Source organism: Plutella xylostella, chromosome 14 (genome assembly GCF_932276165.1).
Source record: "Plutella xylostella chromosome 14, ilPluXylo3.1, whole genome shotgun sequence".
NCBI classification, from domain to species: Eukaryota; Metazoa; Arthropoda; class Insecta; order Lepidoptera; family Plutellidae; genus Plutella; species Plutella xylostella.
The window spans coordinates 491,957-512,621 of record NC_063994.1 but is presented as its reverse complement, the minus strand read 5'-3'; the positions used below and the strand labels follow the sequence as shown (position 1 = coordinate 512,621).

Sequence of the window (20,665 nt, the reverse complement as noted above, 5' to 3'; positions counted from 1 at the left end):
TATAAAAAAGCAGCACCATTTATTCTCTTTGATTGTATTGTGATGATAACTAATAATATTATGACGATGCTTGATATATTTTTATACTGATGAATGAAGAACTATCACTACTTTTATTATTAATAGATAGACATAAGTACCTACATAATATAAATCAACTCAGAAAATATAATGTGAGCTAGGATTTATATTATATGTATACTTAATTTCCTACTAACTTACTTAATACTCAGGCATTATTATGTGTGTACCATTCAATTGGGTAGGGTAACTATATTGCAATACGGCTGAGCCTCGCTCATGTTCATTGTTCATGCGACGGATTGTACCCAACAAACTACCGAGAAATCTAAAAAAAGAAATAATCTTCTTCTGTAATCGCTCAGCTACAAACTTAAATATTTTTATTGTATCTATGATGTCATTACTCTCAGTTTAACACAGATTACAAAGCGTAGCACACGTGCTACAATAAGGCTACAATAGTTTTACAAAATAATATGTTACTTGAACTAGTGTTGTTCTCGACGCTATCGCTGTTTGCGTCCGCTAGTGATGTGCTGTACCGGGATGTGGAGACGCAAGAGGGACTAGTGAGGGGATCTAACGTGGATCATCAGGATGTCTTCTCATTTTACGGGATTCCCTATGCGTCCGCGCCGACGGGGGCTGATCGATTTAAGGTGATAAATACTCTGATAGACACTCACGAGCAATAAACAGTTCCAGTTACAAATTACCGACACCAAATGACACCTTTTTTGTGGTGCACCTGACCGCCTGCCGAGGGTGCTCACAGGTTCTCACAACTTTAATTACCATTTTTTCTACTTCGATGTTACCAAACAATTTAGTAAAAAAAATGTTGTGTCATGTTTATTATCATTATCACTGTGAACTTTGAGGATAAGTACAGTAGATTTTGATAATGACATAATATTATGTATTTTATCACTTGAAAATACTTTAGCTTGACCTTTAACTTAAGTACTATCATCAGCATGTTACACACACCTAATCAATATTTACCGGTCCGTACATGCGACCTCAACAAGTCAGTTCATTAATAAATGGTTCATGAATATCTAAGGTACCTAACAAATTACCGATTCTTATTGATAGGAAAGCCGGCCTTGACCAGTGATTAATTTACGAACTAAATAAATTCACAAGATTTAAAACGAAGGGTATTTGTTTACTTACAGGCACCGCTACCCCCGATAAAGCGACATGAGCTCTTCAATGCCAACATCAGAAACATCATCTGTCCGCAACGACCAATATTCTCAGACACCTTCCTCCAGCTGAACAGGACTATCGACTGCCTTCGGCTGAACATCTTCACTCCCACCACGATAGAGAACAAACTGCCAGTGATGGTCTACATCCACGGGGGAGGCTGGCAGGAAGGCTACGGCATGATATTCAACCCGTCTGCCCTCGCGCAACGAGGCATCATCGCCGTCAACATCAACTACAGACTAGGAGTGCATGGGTTCCTTTGTCTAGGCACGGAGTTTGCTCCAGGCAATGCAGGGTACAAGGACCAGGCGGCCGCTTTGAAGTGGATCAGGAGTAACATTGCCAAATTTGGCGGAGACCCAGAGAAGGTGACGTTAGCTGGCAGCAGCTCAGGAAGTTTCTCCGTAGAGCTGCACATGCTCAGTGACATGTCGCGAGGGTTGTTCAGCCAGATCATCTTGGAGAGCGTCTCAGCTATCTCTGATTCTGGCTTCTCGGCTCCCCTGGACACGGCTGAAGCATTTCTCAACCAATTCGGAATCACGACTGGAAAGAATGTCACGCAGTTGGAATACCTTTACTCGTCTTTAAGTGATGCGGCTCTGAACCAAGGTCTGAGGGGAGCCAACGGACTCCTGGGATTCATGACGTGTCTAGAGACTTATGGAAGCAAATCTGAGAGGTTCATAGATCGTAAACCAGCCGATATCATCAGAGAAGGTGACTACGAAAAACGGCCATATTTAACTGGAGTCACAGCTTTCGAAGGGATCGAGATTTACTCGAAACCGTCGATAGAACTACATGAACTTGTTCCTTCAAACATAAATTTCACCTCTGAAGAAAGCCGTAGAGATACGGCTAAAGCTATTTATGATTTCTACTTCCCTACTGGGGAAGTGACGGATGAAGGGATAGTGGACTACTACACAGACCGTATATTCGTCTATCCGTCGTTCACCTCTGCTAAGGCTCACGCAAAGAACTCTTTGCCAGTATACGTGTACTTGTTCACATACAACGGGACCGTGAATCTGCCTCCGAAGTCCCAGGTGTCGATGAAGGGCCCCGGCCACGTGGCGCACAGTCTGTACATCCAAGACTATGACTACCAGGAGTTGTATAAGAACATGACGGCGGATGACTACGTCATGCAGAATCGACTACGAGAGATGTGGGCCAACTTTGTTAAGTTTGGGTAAGTTTTCGAGGAAATAAATTAAGCAAAATTTATGGTTAAGTCGATTTAAAATATTGTTTCACGCTTGTCGAGAGAGCGTTTATTTAGTGTTTCCCCATTTCCCCATATTGTATGCAATTTACGTATTTCATCACAGAACAAAATTATTGTGTTATTTGCACTTTAAGTAATTAAAACCACTGAGTATGTTGTACACGTTTAATGTCCGGGCGTCAACAACCTACCCACATGTCTTTATACTTAACCTACCTACACTACAATTCCTCCACCAATAGTATAAAACTAATTTAATTATTTAACATAATCAAAACTTATATCTAGGATTAACATTTCTTGTGGCACGGACTGGATAACTATTTCCTACATTGCCTTGTGCCTGTTCGCCCTCAGTAACAGCACCATCATTATCGGAGGAGCAGTCCTCAAATGGCTCGTCATCAGGAGTAGCCTGGTCAGTTGGAATTGCAACACTCTCCTCCCCCTCTGCTACAGAGATACTGTCAGCACCTGATGATGATGATGATGTTAATTCGTCGCGTGGTGACTCGGCACTCGGTACATAACAATCATAAAAAGTTAATGAGTCATAACTACAATCATCTGTTTGTTTACAACCTCTATACATTAACAGCTGATCAACATGTTTTTTTACCGTTACACCTAAATCATGAATAAATACCATATAAACTGTGGTACCTATTTTACTTTTAATTGTACCGTTTTTCCACACACTTTTGTTTCCATTATTATAAACATGTTTTACCAGTACAGCGTCCCCTACACTGAATTGGATTAGACGTCGTCCACCATATTGTTTAGTTTGTAAGATCTGTTGACAAGAAACATTTTGTTTAGCCTGTGTGGACAGCGACATTGTGGAAGGCTCGCCAGTATTGTCACGCAACAAGTCGAAACGACATCGCAGCGGACGACCAATCATGAGCTGAGCCGGTGAAAATCCCGTAGTACAGTGTACCGAATTTCTGTAATCGAACAAGTACTTGTTTATAATCTTTTGCGTCATGTTTTGGTTGTCCGTTGGTTTTAAAATTATTTTTAATGCTTTCTTAACTGACTTAATAGTGTTTTCCGCTTGACCATTTGAAGCCGGGTGGTAAGGGGCACTTGTTAAATGCTGAATGCCATTTTTATTACAAAAATCTTCAAATTCTATCGATACAAAATTTGAACCGTTGTCTGTAACCAAAGTTCGCACCAAGCCATACCTACAAAATATTTCAGATAATTTATCTAAAACGCTTTTAGTATCCGTTTTTTCCATTAAATAACACTCGACCCACTTCGTACGTGTATGTGCATCTATTGCAACCAAAAATTGTTTGTTGTACAATGTAAACATATCTAGATGCATTCGCTGCCACGGTTTGGCGGGGTAGGGCCAGGGCGCGAGCGGCGCGCGCGGCGGCGCGGGCCTCAGCGCTGCGCACGCGCTGCACGAGCCGACCTTCTCCTCGATGTGGCGGTCGATGTCGGGCCACCACATCCGGGACCTAGCTTCCGATTTAGTTTTTACAACTCCAAAGTGTGAGCTGTGTAGCTCATCTAACAATTGTTCTCGAAACTTTACAGGGATCACCAGTTTATGACCCCGTAATATGCATCCGTTTTCTAAGGACAACTGCAATCTACACAAAAAATAAGGTTTCATCGTTTCATCATTACTCTTTTTCGGCCAACCATTTTTTATGAATCCGATAACCTTTGAGAGTTCTGTGTCTTCCGCGGTTTCTAATTGAATGTCTCGCATTGTAACCGGTTTTAACATAGCATCTGTTATAAAATTTATATATAAAGTGCTATCCTTTGTATTCGTGCTAGATTCCGAGTGATTGCTAATTGCTCGTGATAAGAAGTCGGCAACATTGTTTTCACTTTTCACATATTCTATTTTAAAATTGTATGCTGTTAAAAATAAGGCATATCTTTGAAGCCGGTTCGCTGCCAACTCTGGCACACCCTTTTTGCTGCCAAATATTGTCAAAAGAGGCTTATGGTCCGTTCTTAAAGTAAATGGTGTTGACCGGCCGTAAAGGTAATGATGAAACTTCTTTATAGCGAACACAATAGAAGTGGCCTCCTTTTGAATTTGTGCGTAATTACACTCCGCTTTGCCTAACGAGCGCGATGCGTACGCGATGACTCGCTCGGAGCCGTCGGGCTGCCGCTGCGCCAGCACGGCACCCAGCCCCGCCGGGCCCGCGTCTGACGTCACTATCGTCTCGTACGCCGGGTTGTAATGGGCTAATACCCGCTCTGAAGCCAATTCACTTTTTATTTTACAGAACGCTTTATTCTGCTCCTCCCCCCATTCCCATTTTACACCTTTTTGTAACAATAAATGAAGGGGACTTAATACACTCGATGTGTTCGGCACAAAGCACCTGTAATAATTCACCATACCGAGAAACGATTTTAGCTCACTTACATTGCTCGGGCATTTACACTGAATAATTGCTTCTACTTTCTTATCGGACTTATGCAACCCGTGTTTATCGATGACAAACCCTAAGTACTCAACCGAATCTTTAAATAACTCGCACTTATCTGGTTTTAGACGCAACCCTGCATCTTCTAGTCTTTTCAAAACCATTTCCAACCTCTCCGAATGTATTTTACGATTTTCTCCAGTGCACAGTATATCGTCTAAAAATATACAAATGCCATCTATGTCACCTAATAAATTTTCCATTGTTTTCTGAAAAATGAAGGGGGCATTTCGTAAACCAAATACCAATCTATTATAGCGATATAAACCCTTGTGTGTGTTCGGTGCATTTGCAACCTAACACCTTGTGTGCGCCCGCCGCGCCGCCGCCGCTTGGCAACACTTTACCTAAAGACATCAGTTCACGTTCGGACAGCAATTACGCCGCGTGTGCTCACCAGCATATCAATAATTATCATTGTTCACCATCAGTCCATTCTAGTTATAACATATTGAAGTGAAATAAACTATTATAATTAATCAAGCATCTTATCATTTGAACTCTAGTACTTTAACGTACATTTTTGGTCCTTCGAAACCTCTCGAGGATCACGCGCGTCGGTATCGGTGACTCGGAACTTTGACTCGCGTGTGACTTGTGTGAACCAGTGAAGTGGTGGTGAACCTAGCAGTTTGGATTTCAGTGAGGATACTCCTCGCTTATCAACTACAGATAGCAAGGCTTTGCGTGTGACGTAAGCTTGCACTCAGCATCAGCAGCAGCAGTAATCAAGTAAGATCTACCCTTACTATACCTTATCAACCATGAGCATGGATACAGCAATGGATTCTCTCTACGAGAGTCAAAAGAACATCTTCGAAGCCATGACCAAGCTTCTTTCTAATATGAAAAAAGACCCTGCCGATAGGCGGACTGTCGACAACTGTAGGCGGAAAATGGAAATGTTAGACTTATTATGGTCGGAGTATGACGCTAATAACAAAAAGCTCCTTCCATATGAGTCTATGGAGCATCAATACTTTCAAAAAGGTGAGTTCGAATCAACAAAGAAGCTCTACCGTGACATCAAAGCATATATCGAGAACTTGGAAGGTGAGATCAAATCAAGCTCCGGCAGGACAGCAGCAGGTCAGCAACCAGCACAGCAGCAGCAGACTAAGCAACCTCCCGGAAAACCCCAACCTGGGACATCAGCACAGCAGCAGATATCAGTCACGCAGCAGCAGGCAGTGGAGCCTGCAGCACAACCAGCGGTACAGTATAAGTCGAGAGGGACTAACAGCAAACTCGACGACTTACTCCGTAAGCAGACAGTTAATTTCAAAGCATTTATCAGAACGGTTAATACTATAAACATCGAATCGGTTTCCGAGAAATGGGAGTTTCAGGATTTATTGAAGTCTCTGGACAGCCGGTGGACGGTGATTGATTCTCTTCACTGGGACATCATCGACGCGTTGGAAGGTGAGGAGGACGACGCATATGAAAGTATGTTTAGCAGACATGAGTCAACATATAATCGTATCAAAAAGGCGCTAAATTCTAAGATGTGGTCAGTTTCACACATTGAAAAGTCTACACCTACAATAGAATTACCAGTCTTCACGGGCAGTTATCAACAATGGGTGTCATTTCGAGATCTATTTTTAGAAACCATACATAAAAATCCATCGTTATCAAGTGCACAAAAGATGCAGTTCTTAAAAAGCAAAGTGAAAGGCGACGCCGAGCGACTCATTCAGCATTTATCAATCAGCTCAGAAAATTACAGCATCTGTTGGAAAATTTTAGACCACCGTTTCGAAAACAAAAAGTTAATTTTTACTTCACATGTCAACACTCTTCTGAATTTACCTAACATGCAAACGCCAGCATGTAACCAAATTAAAAAGTTACATGACATCACCGTGGAAAGCCTCCATGCTATTAAGAATCAAGGCGTGGACATAAGTACTTGGGATCCTCTCCTTGTGCATCTCCTATCGCAAAAATTAGATAGCATTACGTACGGTGAATACGTCGAATCATTAGGCAACTCGCGAGAACTACCAATTCTACAGGATTTCCTAGATTTCTTGGAACTCAAATTTATCACGATGGAATCAGCACGTAGAAGGCAGGAATGCACACCAAAAAGCAGCAACATTCAACAACAGCCACTTCCTCATCAAGTACCTACTCAGAAATTTTCGGCAACTTCAAGCCCAAGAAAAGCATTCGTTCCCAGGAACGGCAACAACGAAAACGTGGGCAAACCATTTTTCAAGTATTCCCACGCATCAACAAGCATCAAGTGTCCGCTTTGTGAAGCCGAACATATTGGGAAGCAATCACGGCAGGAAATAAATATTCAAAATATATAGATCATACATGCAAACAAATACAAGAGCAAAACTACTGTCATATGATATTATTACAAGTACGTCACGATGCCAACGAACTCCAGCATTACAACGAGTTGTTGTTGAATCAGCACTTCTCACGGTCAAGGACTCGTCGAGGTATTATAAACATCGTAGGAAATGTTGCAAACTCCCTGTTCGGAGTATTGGATGACCGCTTCGCCGAACAATATAAACAAGATATAGAGCATATTCAAAGAAATGAGAATCATTTATCTTACCTACTTAAGAACCAAACTTCCATAGTTGAAGCCGAATTTAACCTATTAAAGAGAACTGAAGAAACCATCGCCAAACAACATACCATCATAAATCAGCACATCAATCAGCTTAGTGGAATCACCAATTCAATGCAAACAGAAATACAAGGAATGTCACGATTGCAAGATGTTACCCTGTCAGCATTAGCAGTCAGCAATATGATTCAGAACTTACGAAGAATCCAAGACACTCTTTTAAACACAGTTACTGATATTTATCACGGCCAAATAAATGTGCACTTGTTAACACCCAATCAGTTGAGAGAACAACTTCAGACCATATCAGCCCAATTAACAAATGATTTGAGACTGCCTATAGATAACATTCAAACAGATTTTTATAAGATGTACAAACTTCTTAATATTCGCGCCAGAATGTTAGAAGACTACTTCATTTTCGAAATCACCATACCATTAATTAGCCGAGAAAACTACAACCTATACAAAATAATACCTCTACCTCATCAAATAGAACAGCATATGATAAGCGTTGTCCCAGAGTCAGAGTATATAGCAGTCAATTTGAGAAAGGACTCTTATATCCTAGTGTCCTATAACGAATTACTAGCATGTAAATATGAAGATGGCTCATACAGGTGTCATTTATCATCTACTCTCAATCATCTAAACTCTGATGAACAATTCTGTGAAACCGATTTAACCAATAAATGCAAAACAACCAAAACTGTCTGTCGAAATAAATGGACGCAATTAAGCAACCCATCAAGCTACTTGTACTTTGTCTGCAACACATACGCGATAAGAGTCATATGTGACAAGGAAGTAGCAGCTCGTCAACTCAGCAAGGTTGGGATCATTGCCCTCGACCATACTTGCATAGCAAAGGGAAGAGATATCACGATACACTCGCGTCAGCAGAACGCTCAGTCTGTAGTAAACATAGAGGCAGACGTATACATACCGAGCATATCAATAAACAATGTGTTGAATATTTCTACACCAATAGAGACAAACTTAAATGAAAATATGGACCCTAAAATTAATGGATCCTTAAGCAGACTAGGAGAACAAATTAGAGAAATGAAAACTGTAGTGAACAGCTACGAGAATGAGAGTATATCGAGTCACGACATACACCAGTACTCCATAATGTACGTGCTGGTGTCAGCAGCAGTAATGGCAGCAGCAGTGTTCCTGTGGAGACGCCGCCGGCGCGCAGGGGCCGCCGGCCGGAGCGCGCCGCGCCCCCCCGCCCGGGCCGCGGCTGCCGCGCGCTCCCGCCACACTTCTTGTGAGATGGCAGATTTGTGTAGTGCGCGAAAAGTCTCTTTATCCGTAAAAAGTGATTCATGTGAAAATAGTGTTAGTGTGCATAAACCGAATCGTAATTTCGGTCGTAGTGTTAGTGAAAGAGTGAAGGGTAGGCAAAATAAAGCCACCTCCCCAATTATGAAAAATCATGTATTTAGTGTGCACGATTCTTTAGTTTAGTTATCATTAACATTTAAGAATATTGTTTTATCACCTTGTAAGCATTTCATTCATCTCATCATTCATTATTATCATGAAGTACTATCAAATATTGTAAAATGTCTTCCAGCATCATTTCCCGGTCGGGAGCATGTTCGGTGCATTTGCAACCTAACACCTTGTGTGCGCCCGCCGCGCCGCCGCCGCTTGGCAACACTTTACCTAAAGACATCAGTTCACGTTCGGACAGCAATTACGCCGCGTGTGCTCACCAGCATATCAATAATTATCATTGTTCACCATCAGTCCATTCTAGTTATAACATATTGAAGTGAAATAAACTATTATAATTAATCAAGCATCTTATCATTTGAACTCTAGTACTTTAACGTACAGTGTGTGTTTATACATGTCAAATGTTTAGATTCGTCTAAAACTAAATATGCCCTGGATAAATCTAATTTTGAAAACTGCTCCCCTCCATGCAATTTTGAAAATAAGTCGTCGATTCGCGGTAAAGGGTAATCATCCATATATAACATTTTGTTTAATGTCACCGAGAAATCCCCACAAATGCGTACGTTACCGTCGGGACGTAATACCGGAACTATCGTCGCAGTCGTAGAACAATGACGGATCTGCAAAACAGCAACTTTACAGGAGAGCCAGTTAAAGTTTTTAAACAACGTTTTGTTCGATAAAATGAAAACGGCTGAAGCAATTCATTTGAAATTTGGTCACATTATTACACGAATGGACTTTTGCAATATAGCCTGTATAATTAGCCTGTAATAAGTCTAGGTTTCCTGAAAAATCAGATAGGTCATTGTTCTATGTATCCTACTATATCGCATTATATGATACGTCGTTTTTTTACGGACTTTTATTGCGTATCTAATGGCGTATTATACTTTTCGTCGTTGTTTTAGGGAATATATGGAAAAATTCAAAGACGGATCTTTAAATAACCTATTTAGGAGGGTGCTGATTGCGCTATATTATTTTTTGTTTAGGTCCTAATTTTTTTACAAAATACAATTATTTTATAAAATGTTTTTTGAAGACCCCATTGTGTCCAAGCATCAGTCAATAGTCATCCAATGCTAAACATAGGCCTCTCCCAAGGAGCTCCACAACACTCGGTCCTCGGGCTTCCTCATCCAGCCACTACTGGCTACCAGCCTACGGTTGTCCTTAATTGTGACTCGAGAATTCGTCCACCCCAACGGTTATCGGTTCTTCGGCATATATAGCCAGCCCACTGCCACTTCAGCTTGCACACTTTGACAGCTATGTCGGTAACCTTAGTCCTCTGACGGATACCCTCATTTCTGATACGATCCATCAGATAAACCCCAAGCATAGCACGCTGAGCGACTTTAAATCGGTGGACCAGTACTACCGTCAGTGCCCACCTACCTGCCCCATACGTCATCACTAGCAAGATGCACTGGTTGAAGAAGACTTTTGTCTTCAGGCTCTAATGATAAAAGTCTTCGTCTCTGATCAGGGATGGCCGAGGAGAATATGTGACGGAGTTTCCCAACTCAATTGTGACATTTGTGACCCTTTGCTGGGCAAAGTTCTCTTCCTGGGTCTTTCAGCTATCCCTGTCCATGGCCTCCTCATTCCAGTTCCTACTAAACACGTCTAGGTCATCCCGTTATCTTCTTCTGGGTCTGCCCCTGTGCCGGCGGCCGTTATCGGCTACCCATTTGGTAGCATTTTTACCCCACCTATCCGGTTGCATTCGACAGACGTGCGCCGCCCAGTCTCACTTCAGTTTGGCGGTCTTAGCACCCACGACGAAGGACGCTATCTCGCCCAAATAAATTAATCATTGACATATTGTATTTCCTGCCTATCTACCTCAAACCTAAGTTTCGTGCTGTTGGTCATGTATGTTGTCTTCGAACGGTTCACCTTTAGTCCAACTTCAAGGCTTGCCGTGGATAGCTCTCGCAACATTTGTTGGAGCTCTGAGCTGGAGTGGGAGAATAGGGCAATATCATCCGCAAAACCGAGGTTTGACTATTTTTTACTTCCGAAATTGATGTCCTTGTCCTCCCAGGACTGTGTCAACTTCTTGAAGACCTCATTGAGGAAAATTGTAAAGCGTGTACAGCGAGGGTCGCCTTGTATGACACCCTTTTCGTTTATGTAGATAGTACCAACGAGTTCGATGTAGGTTGGATGAATTTTGTGGTGTTAAGGGCGGAAAGTATTGCTTGATGGTAGATACTGTCGAAACCTTTTGTATAGTCAATAAATACATGGTAAAGTGGTGTGTCAAGCTCTATGAACTTATCAATAATCTGATTGAGCGTGTATAGAGGGTTCGCGGTAGAATAACTAGGTCGGAAACCGGCTTGTTCTGGTGGTTGATGTTAGTTCAGCAGAGAACGGATGCGATTGTGAATTATTTATACATGTGTGTTGTCAAGCTAACGGGTCTATAGTTTCCGAGGTCGGATTTCTCACCCTTTTTATGGAGAAGTAAGTATAATGTGAGAATTACAGAATTTACGGGGAATTTTTACTGAAATTAAAACGTGAATAAAGTGGGCTCACCTATTTTTAAGAGGAAAAGCCCCAGAATCAATCGAATGCTGGTGATTGTGAAACAGCTGAGGAAAATTATCATCCTCAAGCAGTTTAAGATGATCCTTACATAGCTACGGATAAGATGATACTAATTTCCTTAATTATTTACTGCCCGCAAACAGTAAGTTCACTGCTGTCCGATCACGTTGACTCCCCCGCGATGCCATTCACCTATAGAACTAGAGAATTTACTGATTGTGGTCAGTCAATGAAGGAAATTGCTGTCGTCTTATCCGTAGCCATGTAAGGATCCTCTCAAACTGCTTCGCGATGGTCATTATCCTCAGCTGTTTGAAAATCACCAGCATTCGGTTGATGCTAGGACTTTCCCTTTGCAGTTGATGTAACGGTAGCTGTTAATACAGAAATTTAATGTTTGATGTGGATTCTGCGGCTGACTTGGTTTGTATGTTTGGTAACTCATGCAAATGGCTGGAAAAACATAATTCCAAACCTACCCGCATGGTACCGTGCTCCCATCGTCACCTGCCTCTGGCAGTAGAGTTGATGAACAAAAAAGTACTTAAGTACATAATTTTACATTGTTTTTTAGCACATAGTTTTAAAAACATAATAAATTAGCAAAAATATACTGAAAAATCATAAATTTATTTATTTTCCATTGAAAATACGTAATATTATGAAAGAACAACGACCTATCCTAAAATAATTCCAAAGAATAACGACGGTTATCTACACACGTCTACCACTTATCCATAGAACAATGACGGTATATACAAAACACCAATAGTTAGGACAAAGAACATAGTCGCATTTGAAATACCGTCACTAAATTTAACAAACAAACAATATTGTTTTTTTAATACACCGTACCTAATTATAACTAACTTCTCAATGATTTTAGCGAAAACTAGGGCTTTTATTTTTTTAAACAAAGTTCCAAGAATAACGACGGATTTAAGAGACCGTCTTTGTTCTATGGGAGAAGTATTAAAAAAATATTTACTTGGAAAACAGAACTTTTTAAATAATAATTATAGCAAAAAAACATTTTAAGTACTCATTACGTGTTCCATGTGCTCCTACAGAGAACACTGACAGAACAACCAAACCGTCGCGCGGGAGCGGGTCGCGGGGGGTGAGGGTCACCGCAGAACATCGACGGGACGGCACAAGCGCCCATGTTCTACGCGAAAAAATCAAAACCGTCAGTGTTCGACTCTGTATTTCGCTTATTATAAAAGATTTTTAAAAAAACTTTTGTTGTATAGGTAAATAATGAAATTTTAAAGAAGAATCTGCAATAATCCGAAAATCGAAAAAAATCAGATCCGTCACTGTTCTACGACTGCGACGCTATAGGCGTGGCTACTTCCGAATGTTCGACTTTTTCTAATATGCCTAGGTCGACTAAACGCTTCAACTCATCTTCCACTTTCGCCTTAAGAGCTAAAGGTACGGGTCGTGGTTTGAAAAATTTTAACTGGGCGTCGGGTTTTACTTTTATTTGAATAGTATGCTTGTTAAACATCCCTAATTCATCGGAAAACAATTTTGAGTAAGGTGAGTCGGGGCAAGCGCGCCTACGGGGTAAGAGCGCCCCCCCCTATTATCTCAAAAACTACTGATGTGGGACTCTTAACGACATCTTACATCCATGAAATGAAGTTCCGGGTTTAAATCACAGATGGCTCTGCTTGCTCTAATTTGAGATAATGGACATTCTATTTTTAGTGTCATTTTAACATCAATTACGAGATGAGCACGTGTTACAAATCCATTAAAATCTCAGAAAATCATCAGTGTTTGGGGAAACTAAAGGTGAGTGTATAATTTAAAAGATTTCCTTTAAATCCTTACTTGTATTTTTCTTTTTAGTAGCGAAATTAATAATTTTCTAGCCAATTATAAATCTTAACCTAAAAATTTTCGAGAGGGGTAAGTGCGCCTGAGTACTAGGACCAGCCATTTTTATATGGCGCATTTGCCCCAAGGCAGGGGTTACCAACCATAAGGTGGCCGATTATTTCCAAAATTGCCTTTGATATCTTTTTTTATTTATTTAGCCAAATTCATACTGGAGGCTTGGTAAGTGACTAGTATCACAACTCGAGAACACTTTATGCTAATTTTATAATATAAATTGGTAACCTGCCATAGTATAACTGACTCGGGACTGTCCTTGCGTTTGTAGGGAACATGTATGTTATTGTATTGCAGATTATTGCTCTAAGACCTCGGTAGGTACTGAGTTCTTACCGAATCTTCGGTAAAAATTTGGCTACATACATTTTATTAATTTACAGTGGGGGCCAAGCTAAATGTGACGCTCGCAGTTAAATTTAACTCTTAAATACGACGCATTAATTAAGAACGGTACAAAGTCCAATCTGTTACGCTTAGCTTTTCCCGTACTGTACTAAACTATGTTCAGTTATTAAAGACCCACAATCCAAGTACGGTTCACGTGTTTGGGGGATGTTTCTATAGGTTTGAAATAGGTGTTTTTTTGCATTTGTTTTAGATGGTTCGTAATTACGTTAGAAAAACTGAGGGTCCTTCTTGGTCCAAGGAAACCTTATTTGAAGCAATTGAAGCGGTTCAATCAGGTAGATTATCTGGGTATGAAGCTGCCAAAACATACGATATACCCCGTAAAACAATAATGGATCATGTAAATGGTCGAAGAGGCCAAAAGTCACTCACACAAGGTAGACCCACTGCGTTGTCATCGGAAACGGAGCAAAAATTAGCTGATTGTGTACATGTGATGGAAAAGCTTGGGTTTGGCTTAAGTCGGACAGAAGTTTTAGAGCTTGTTGGTGAATATGTTAACAAAAATAACATAGATACACCATTTACTAATGGCATACCTGGCAGTGATTGGTTTTCCAATTTTATGACTCGACACGGATTGTCAATTAAAAAGCCTCAAGCTGTTGAAAATGTTCGTAAAACAGCGGCTGATCCCTTCATAATACAAGAATTTTACGACATGGTTTTTGGTTTTAAATTTGTGTGTGAAAATTTTGTACGTTTTGTTTTAAGTAAATTTTGGTATGTTAAATATACAGTAATTCATACCATTTTATGCCTGTTGATTAAAATACAATAATTAGTACAATATATGATTAATACAATACGAGTTACAATACTGATTACGGGTTACAATACTGATTACAGGTGTTTATATTGTCTTTTCTAAAACATATATAATTTGAATTAAGTAAGCGAAGACTGCTATTCGACTGAATATCTATTAAGTACTAGGTAATAAGAAAAAATGTTTAAGTTTTGTTAAATTTGTTTATGAAAATTTTGTACGTTTTGTTTTTATGCTAATAAATATAATTATAGCCTGAAATTAAAGTTTTTTTTTCCTATTACTGTGATTTGTCATAATTTATGCCAGTATAAAATTTCATCTACACATACATTAAAGTTTTTATCAAAATTCAAAAAGCTACCCACCTATGATTGTTGAGAACCCCTGACTCGAAAGATATGGCGCACTTGCCCCGAATTTCATTTGATGGCCGTAACTTATTTTGTATTGCCATTTTCAAAAATAACCCAAAAGTATTGTGTTTTTTTGTTGACGTTCTTTCAAGTAAATTTGGTGTTTTTCTGCTAAGCATTACTTTTGGCGGTTTATTTTGTGTAGGCGCACTTGCCCCATTTTCAGAGGCAAGTGCGCCTATCTCCATGTTTTTAAAAAACTAGCATTATATCCTAAATTTATCAGTATATTCACTTAATCAACGTAACATTATTATCTCAAATAACCAAAGATTGTAAATTTTATAAATTTACATGTTTAGGTCAGTAAATAGAGAAGATATATTGAGTTGAATTCATCTATGAAAAAACTATGGCGCGCTTGCCCCGACTCACCTTATTTCGTCTTTAAGAACGTAGCGTAGTCATCTTCTTGTTGTATATTGTTGCAATCTACATTACATAACTGTAAATCGAACACACTAATAAAGTCACGTCCTAATAAAACCGGTTGTTTTGTTAGAGTTGAAATAACAAATACCGTAATTGGCTTAGTGCGATTGTCATAGGTTACTGGTAACTGTAAACAACCTACTGGTGTTATCTTAGATCCATTATAGCAATTTAACACTACCTGACAACTTTTTAACTTGTGATTATTTTTAAAATGTGATTGATAAATCGATTCAGGTAAAACGGAAACTGCACTCCCGCTATCAATCTCACACATAATATTTTGATCGACAATCGTTACGACTTGTCGCATAGGCTCGCCATTATTACATTTAATATGAAATAAATCGTATTCTACGTTACCTTCAACAATGTCGCCGTCTACAGTTTCCATGAAGTTGTTACTTTTAACTCGAAGTTTGCACATACGTTTTAGGTGTCCCCTTTTATGACAGTTTTTGCACGTTAAATTCACAAACCGGCACTGATCTTTAGAATGGCTCTTATAGCCACACACTTCACAACGAGCACTATCACTATGAGTTGCCCCGGCGGCGGCGGCGGCGGCGGCGCGCGGTGCACCCGGGCGCAGCGCGTACAGCTGCGGCGCGGGCTCCGGCCGGGCGCCGCCCAGCGCCAGGCGCGCGCACCGCACGCTCGCCGCCAGCTCCAGCGCGCGGTCGAATGTCAGGCTGCTGATGCTCTCGGAGAACAGCTTCTCTTTCTCCTTCACGTTTTCGAGACCCAGCACGAAGCGGTCCCGCAGCGCCGTCTGCAGCTCCGCCCCGAAGCCGCAGTGCTGCGCCAGACTGCGCACTCGCGCCGCCCACTCAGCCAACTCCTCGCCCGCCCGTTGTTCTGCTTTGTAAAATTTGTACCTTTCGGCAAAACTGCTTTTCTTTGGAACAAAATGTTTTTCCAATAGCGTCAACAATGCGGTATACTCTTGATCTTCCAAGCTTGTAGGAGAGGCCAAGTCTCTTACGACGCGGTATGTTTCTTCTGCCAAGGACGTTAGCAATAGGGCTCTTCGTTTTAATCCATCCTTATCAGTATCTTCATTAATATCATTAGCCAAGCAAAACTGATTAAATCTACTTTTAAAGATGCCCCATTCTTGTATCCGATGGTCAAAAGTGAGGTTACCCCCGAACATTCCATTTGCACTACTCGAACACATTATGGATTTTTATTATATTTTACTTTTCACACACCAATTTATGCAGAAAACAGTAAACAGTTCACGTGAGTTCAGATTCGTCGCCAATTATTGTGTTATTTGCACTTTAAGTAATTAAAACCACTGAGTATGTTGTACACGTTTAATGTCCGGGCGTCAACAACCTACCCACATGTCTTTATACTTAACCTACCTACACTACAAAAATGTTATCTAGTAAAAGCTGCAACCCGGGTGCTTTTCAATCGGATGCGTTTGATAAGTATTATTCTGTGAGCCCCTTCGATACGACTCACAACTATAACGAATTACGGATGGTACGAACTTAAATTAAACCAGTATTTCTGATTGTCGCGAACATATTCCTTGGTCCACATAGCAAATCTCTGGTGGAAAGGCAGCTAATTAGTGTCTCGTAATTTATGCTAAAATGTAACGCAGGTACGCATAATAGTGAATACTTACGTTTTTATTTTTCTATCACCAGCGAACCAATACCATCGACTACAGATCTCCTGCCGGTGAGCTGGCCGCCTCTCACTCCTGACGCTGGCGGGAACCAGTACCTCACCATTGATCTGCAGATGAAGTATGGAGAGGACCCGTTGAAACGAAGATATCAATTCTGGAGCCGACTGTACGGATCCCAGTAGGATTATATAATGCCCTGCAGTGGTTTAGAAATAAACAAATTATTAAATAAGTACTTCAGTAATATTTTAGTTTTTCTCTGTTTACCTACGATAAACTTTAAAATTTATGTCGCATCGTAAAACGCAACTTACAACCGAAGTGTCGTGTCGTTTTTTTATTTAGTGGCTGTTGTCTATGGTAGAAAATTTAAAGGCCCCAAGCTATCACAATCACGTAGATTGTAAATATCAGAGTAAGTATATTCACATTGATATTATGCTTTATGTAAAATACGGTACGATTAAATACAATTTGAATACAAAAATCGTTGTCAAAACAAGTTTGCGATCGGCAGCCGCTCCGAAACTAAGACAAAAGACGCACGACTGATAAGAAACAAGATTAAAGTTTGGAGTAGGTACTTATACCTATCCGGAGCTTCTATCTGGTTTCTTATCAGCCCGACCACTTAAAAAATGCCATGTTGTGCTTGCCTACCAGATATTATGCCTGCAATATTTTTATAAAATACCACACAGCCGCTTTTTAATGAAAAATCTGGTAAAAATTTCCATATTAAGCTTTAATTCAAGCTTATTTTACAAAGTTTAAGAAGGTAGGTTCTTTTTTGGCAAATCCAGGCAATATTCAAAAGTTTTAGTTCACCATACTTTCACAGACACGTGAATATTATCTAAGTAAGTAGGTAGTTTCCACTTTCGTACAATATGTCGGGTTGTATAAAAGTTGTATTGTCAACCTTTTTCATGTAACCAAAGAGACCGCCCACGACAGATTACAGTGCCTAATTCTTTTCACGTGCCTACCCACATCCGTCAAAATGTCAACTAACTGCTTCTGATAAATAAACATATAAATTACATTACGCCCCGCTGAATGAACATTCTTTTTGGTTTGCTCTAATATTAATATCGTCTCAAAGAGCAAGGGTCTAAAATTACTTCATAGGTAGTTAACAAGAAACATAAGTACATGTAAGTATAGTTATAGCACGACTGTTATAGCATGATATAACAGACTGCACACTGGCTTGTGCATTTTGGCTTAGTAAGTACCCTTTGTGCAACACCCTGTAAAATTGTCATTTTATACCTAACTTTCGATTGATCCCTACTTACAAAAAAACAAGTAGGTACATCATTTCATTTCACCAACTCTGCTTCACCATGTAGGTAGCTACTTACGTAAAATACAAATTAAATACTCGTCAAAAGCTCCTTAGGGTAGAAACATATTTATTACGTACCTAGGCTCTTTTTAACACCATGCGGATTTGACCACGCACGCGGGATGGCACGTTATTTTCCGGCGTCTCGTGTGCATATTCCACGCGTTACAATCAATACTTGTATGAACGCGTGCGGGGATATCCTGCGTGCTTGATGAAATCCGCATGCTGCTAAAAACAGCCCTAGGGTGAGTACGTGAGCAGTGCGTGCGGTTGCAGCATTACCCCCCGAACCACTTCATAAAATATTTACGAGCACCGCATTCAATTGAAATCGAATTACCTACACATGCAGAGTGGAATATTATCAGTAGTATGGCTGCTGAAGACAGGTCAATAAACAAAACCCACAAGAAAACTTTTCTAAAATTATCAACTAACAGTGTAATTACGTACAAATTACACTTTTTTGACCGAAGTATGCATCTGTAAAGGTAACTGATTTGATAGTAGGTAGGTACCAACTGTATATAAATAAATAACATCCTCTTTTGTCATTCGAAAACAGAAGGATTAGATAGAACTTACTTGAGCTTGAAATATCTGTCGTGCAACCGGCACGTTTGATTCGAGTTTACTTGAGCCGTATCGTATGGCTCGCACAGTAGCGCTCCGAAACTTAGTTTTTCGTCATATACAGGGTGTTGCAAAAAGAGTATAAAACCTACATGTCTAAGCCGAAACCTACATGTGCAGCATGGTATATCTATACCAGAAACTGAAATCAGAATTAAAAAAAACATAGGTACTTTAAAGTAAAAAGTCACGTGACGTGACGTGATCAACAAAGTTTCTATGGTTTTTTTTCGCATGCTTGAGTGACCCCCCAAGGTCACAAACACAGTCCTCTCTGACGAGGCGACAAACTTGCGAGCGCTGAAGTGATTTATTCCTCAAGTTTTGTAATCCGCCGGAACTTTTGCCATCTGTACTCAAGATAAAGTGAGTTTGTACGGAGTGAATGAATACAAATTACTTACTATAGCGGGAAGACAAGGTGTTAAATGTCTGAACACTTCGACAGCCGATCACGTTTTATTTTTTGCTCAGACTCTATCTTGTTCGTTTATTGTTTATCAAAGACCAATGCAGTAACCCTTGGCTGTCGAAGGTTTCAATAAAGAAATACACCCCAATGACAGCCACAAATTAAACAAATAGGTAGATCCTACTAAACTATCTACTATATCTACTACTATTCTATCTAAACTAAACTATGCAGACACCGTTTACGGCCCCTGTCTCTATGGCAAAACGCAACGTCTCCTTCAGCGTGTTCAAAATGCTTGCGCACGGTACTGCCACAATATCCCTGCACGATGTCACGTGACACCTTACATAAATAAGTCGAATATTTTAAAATTAGCAAGCCGTCGGCATCTCCACTTTGCTTGCCTCCTATATGGTATCATACAAAAAAGGGTGCCTGAATATTTGTATAACAAGTTACGGTGGTCACGTGACTTCAACTCTCACCGCACCAGGGCGTCCTCGTACTTGCTCCTGACTCCACAGCACAAGTCTGCAGCATTCATGGGCTCGTTCTCCTTCAACTCCACTCATTGTTGGAATAGGTTAGATCCAAGTCTGCGCGACCTGAAAACCGTGCAATCATTTAAGACTAAGCTCAAAAAATCCTTGCTAGCAAAACAAAAGTCTGATTGATAGCAGTCGTCCGAGTTTCTCATGTCATATACCTACAAATAATTTCATTTTCAAATATCAATATATACCTATTATTATTATTATTTTTTTGTTAATCATAGTTGTTTTTGTCTCCTGCCACACGCCATGTTTGTTTAGTTTTATTATATATCATACAGTAGGTACTTATGTATATTATACACTCGCACTAGGCCACCGTGGTGGACTAACCCTAAACCCTTCCTTCATTGGAAGGAGAACCGTGCCCCAGCAACGGGGAAGTGATGGGTTGTGATGATATACAGTTAAAGTAGGTGTATCTACTTACAACAGTGTTATTCGCGAAGTGCAGACAGAATATTCAAACAACATCCCTCCATATTTGTGTAATTACCTACTACATAAGTAGTGGTTCGTTATGTTCGCAGCATAAATTCTG

General features: G+C 40.2%; 1 protein-coding gene across 1 annotated transcript; it reads left to right on the top strand.

Moving 5' to 3' along the window:
• Nucleotides 1–435: 435 nt before the first annotated feature.
• On the top strand, nt 436–2,470 carry LOC105396641 (esterase FE4). Its single transcript, XM_048625335.1, has 2 exons — nt 436–683; nt 1,206–2,470. The coding sequence occupies exons 1-2, from the start codon at nt 501–503 to the stop codon at nt 2,442–2,444; spliced, it is 1,422 nt and encodes a 473-aa protein (XP_048481292.1). The 5' UTR covers nt 436–500; the 3' UTR covers nt 2,445–2,470.
• Nucleotides 2,471–20,665: the final 18,195 nt, after the last annotated feature.

Coding starts and splice junctions, on each gene's coding strand:
- LOC105396641 (XM_048625335.1), top strand. CDS start 501: ATGTTACTTGAACTAGTGTTGTTCTCGACGCTATCGCTGTTTGCGTCC. Junction 684..1,205: donor CGGGGGCTGATCGATTTAAG/GTGATAAATACT, acceptor GTTTACTTACAG/GCACCGCTACCCCCGATAAA.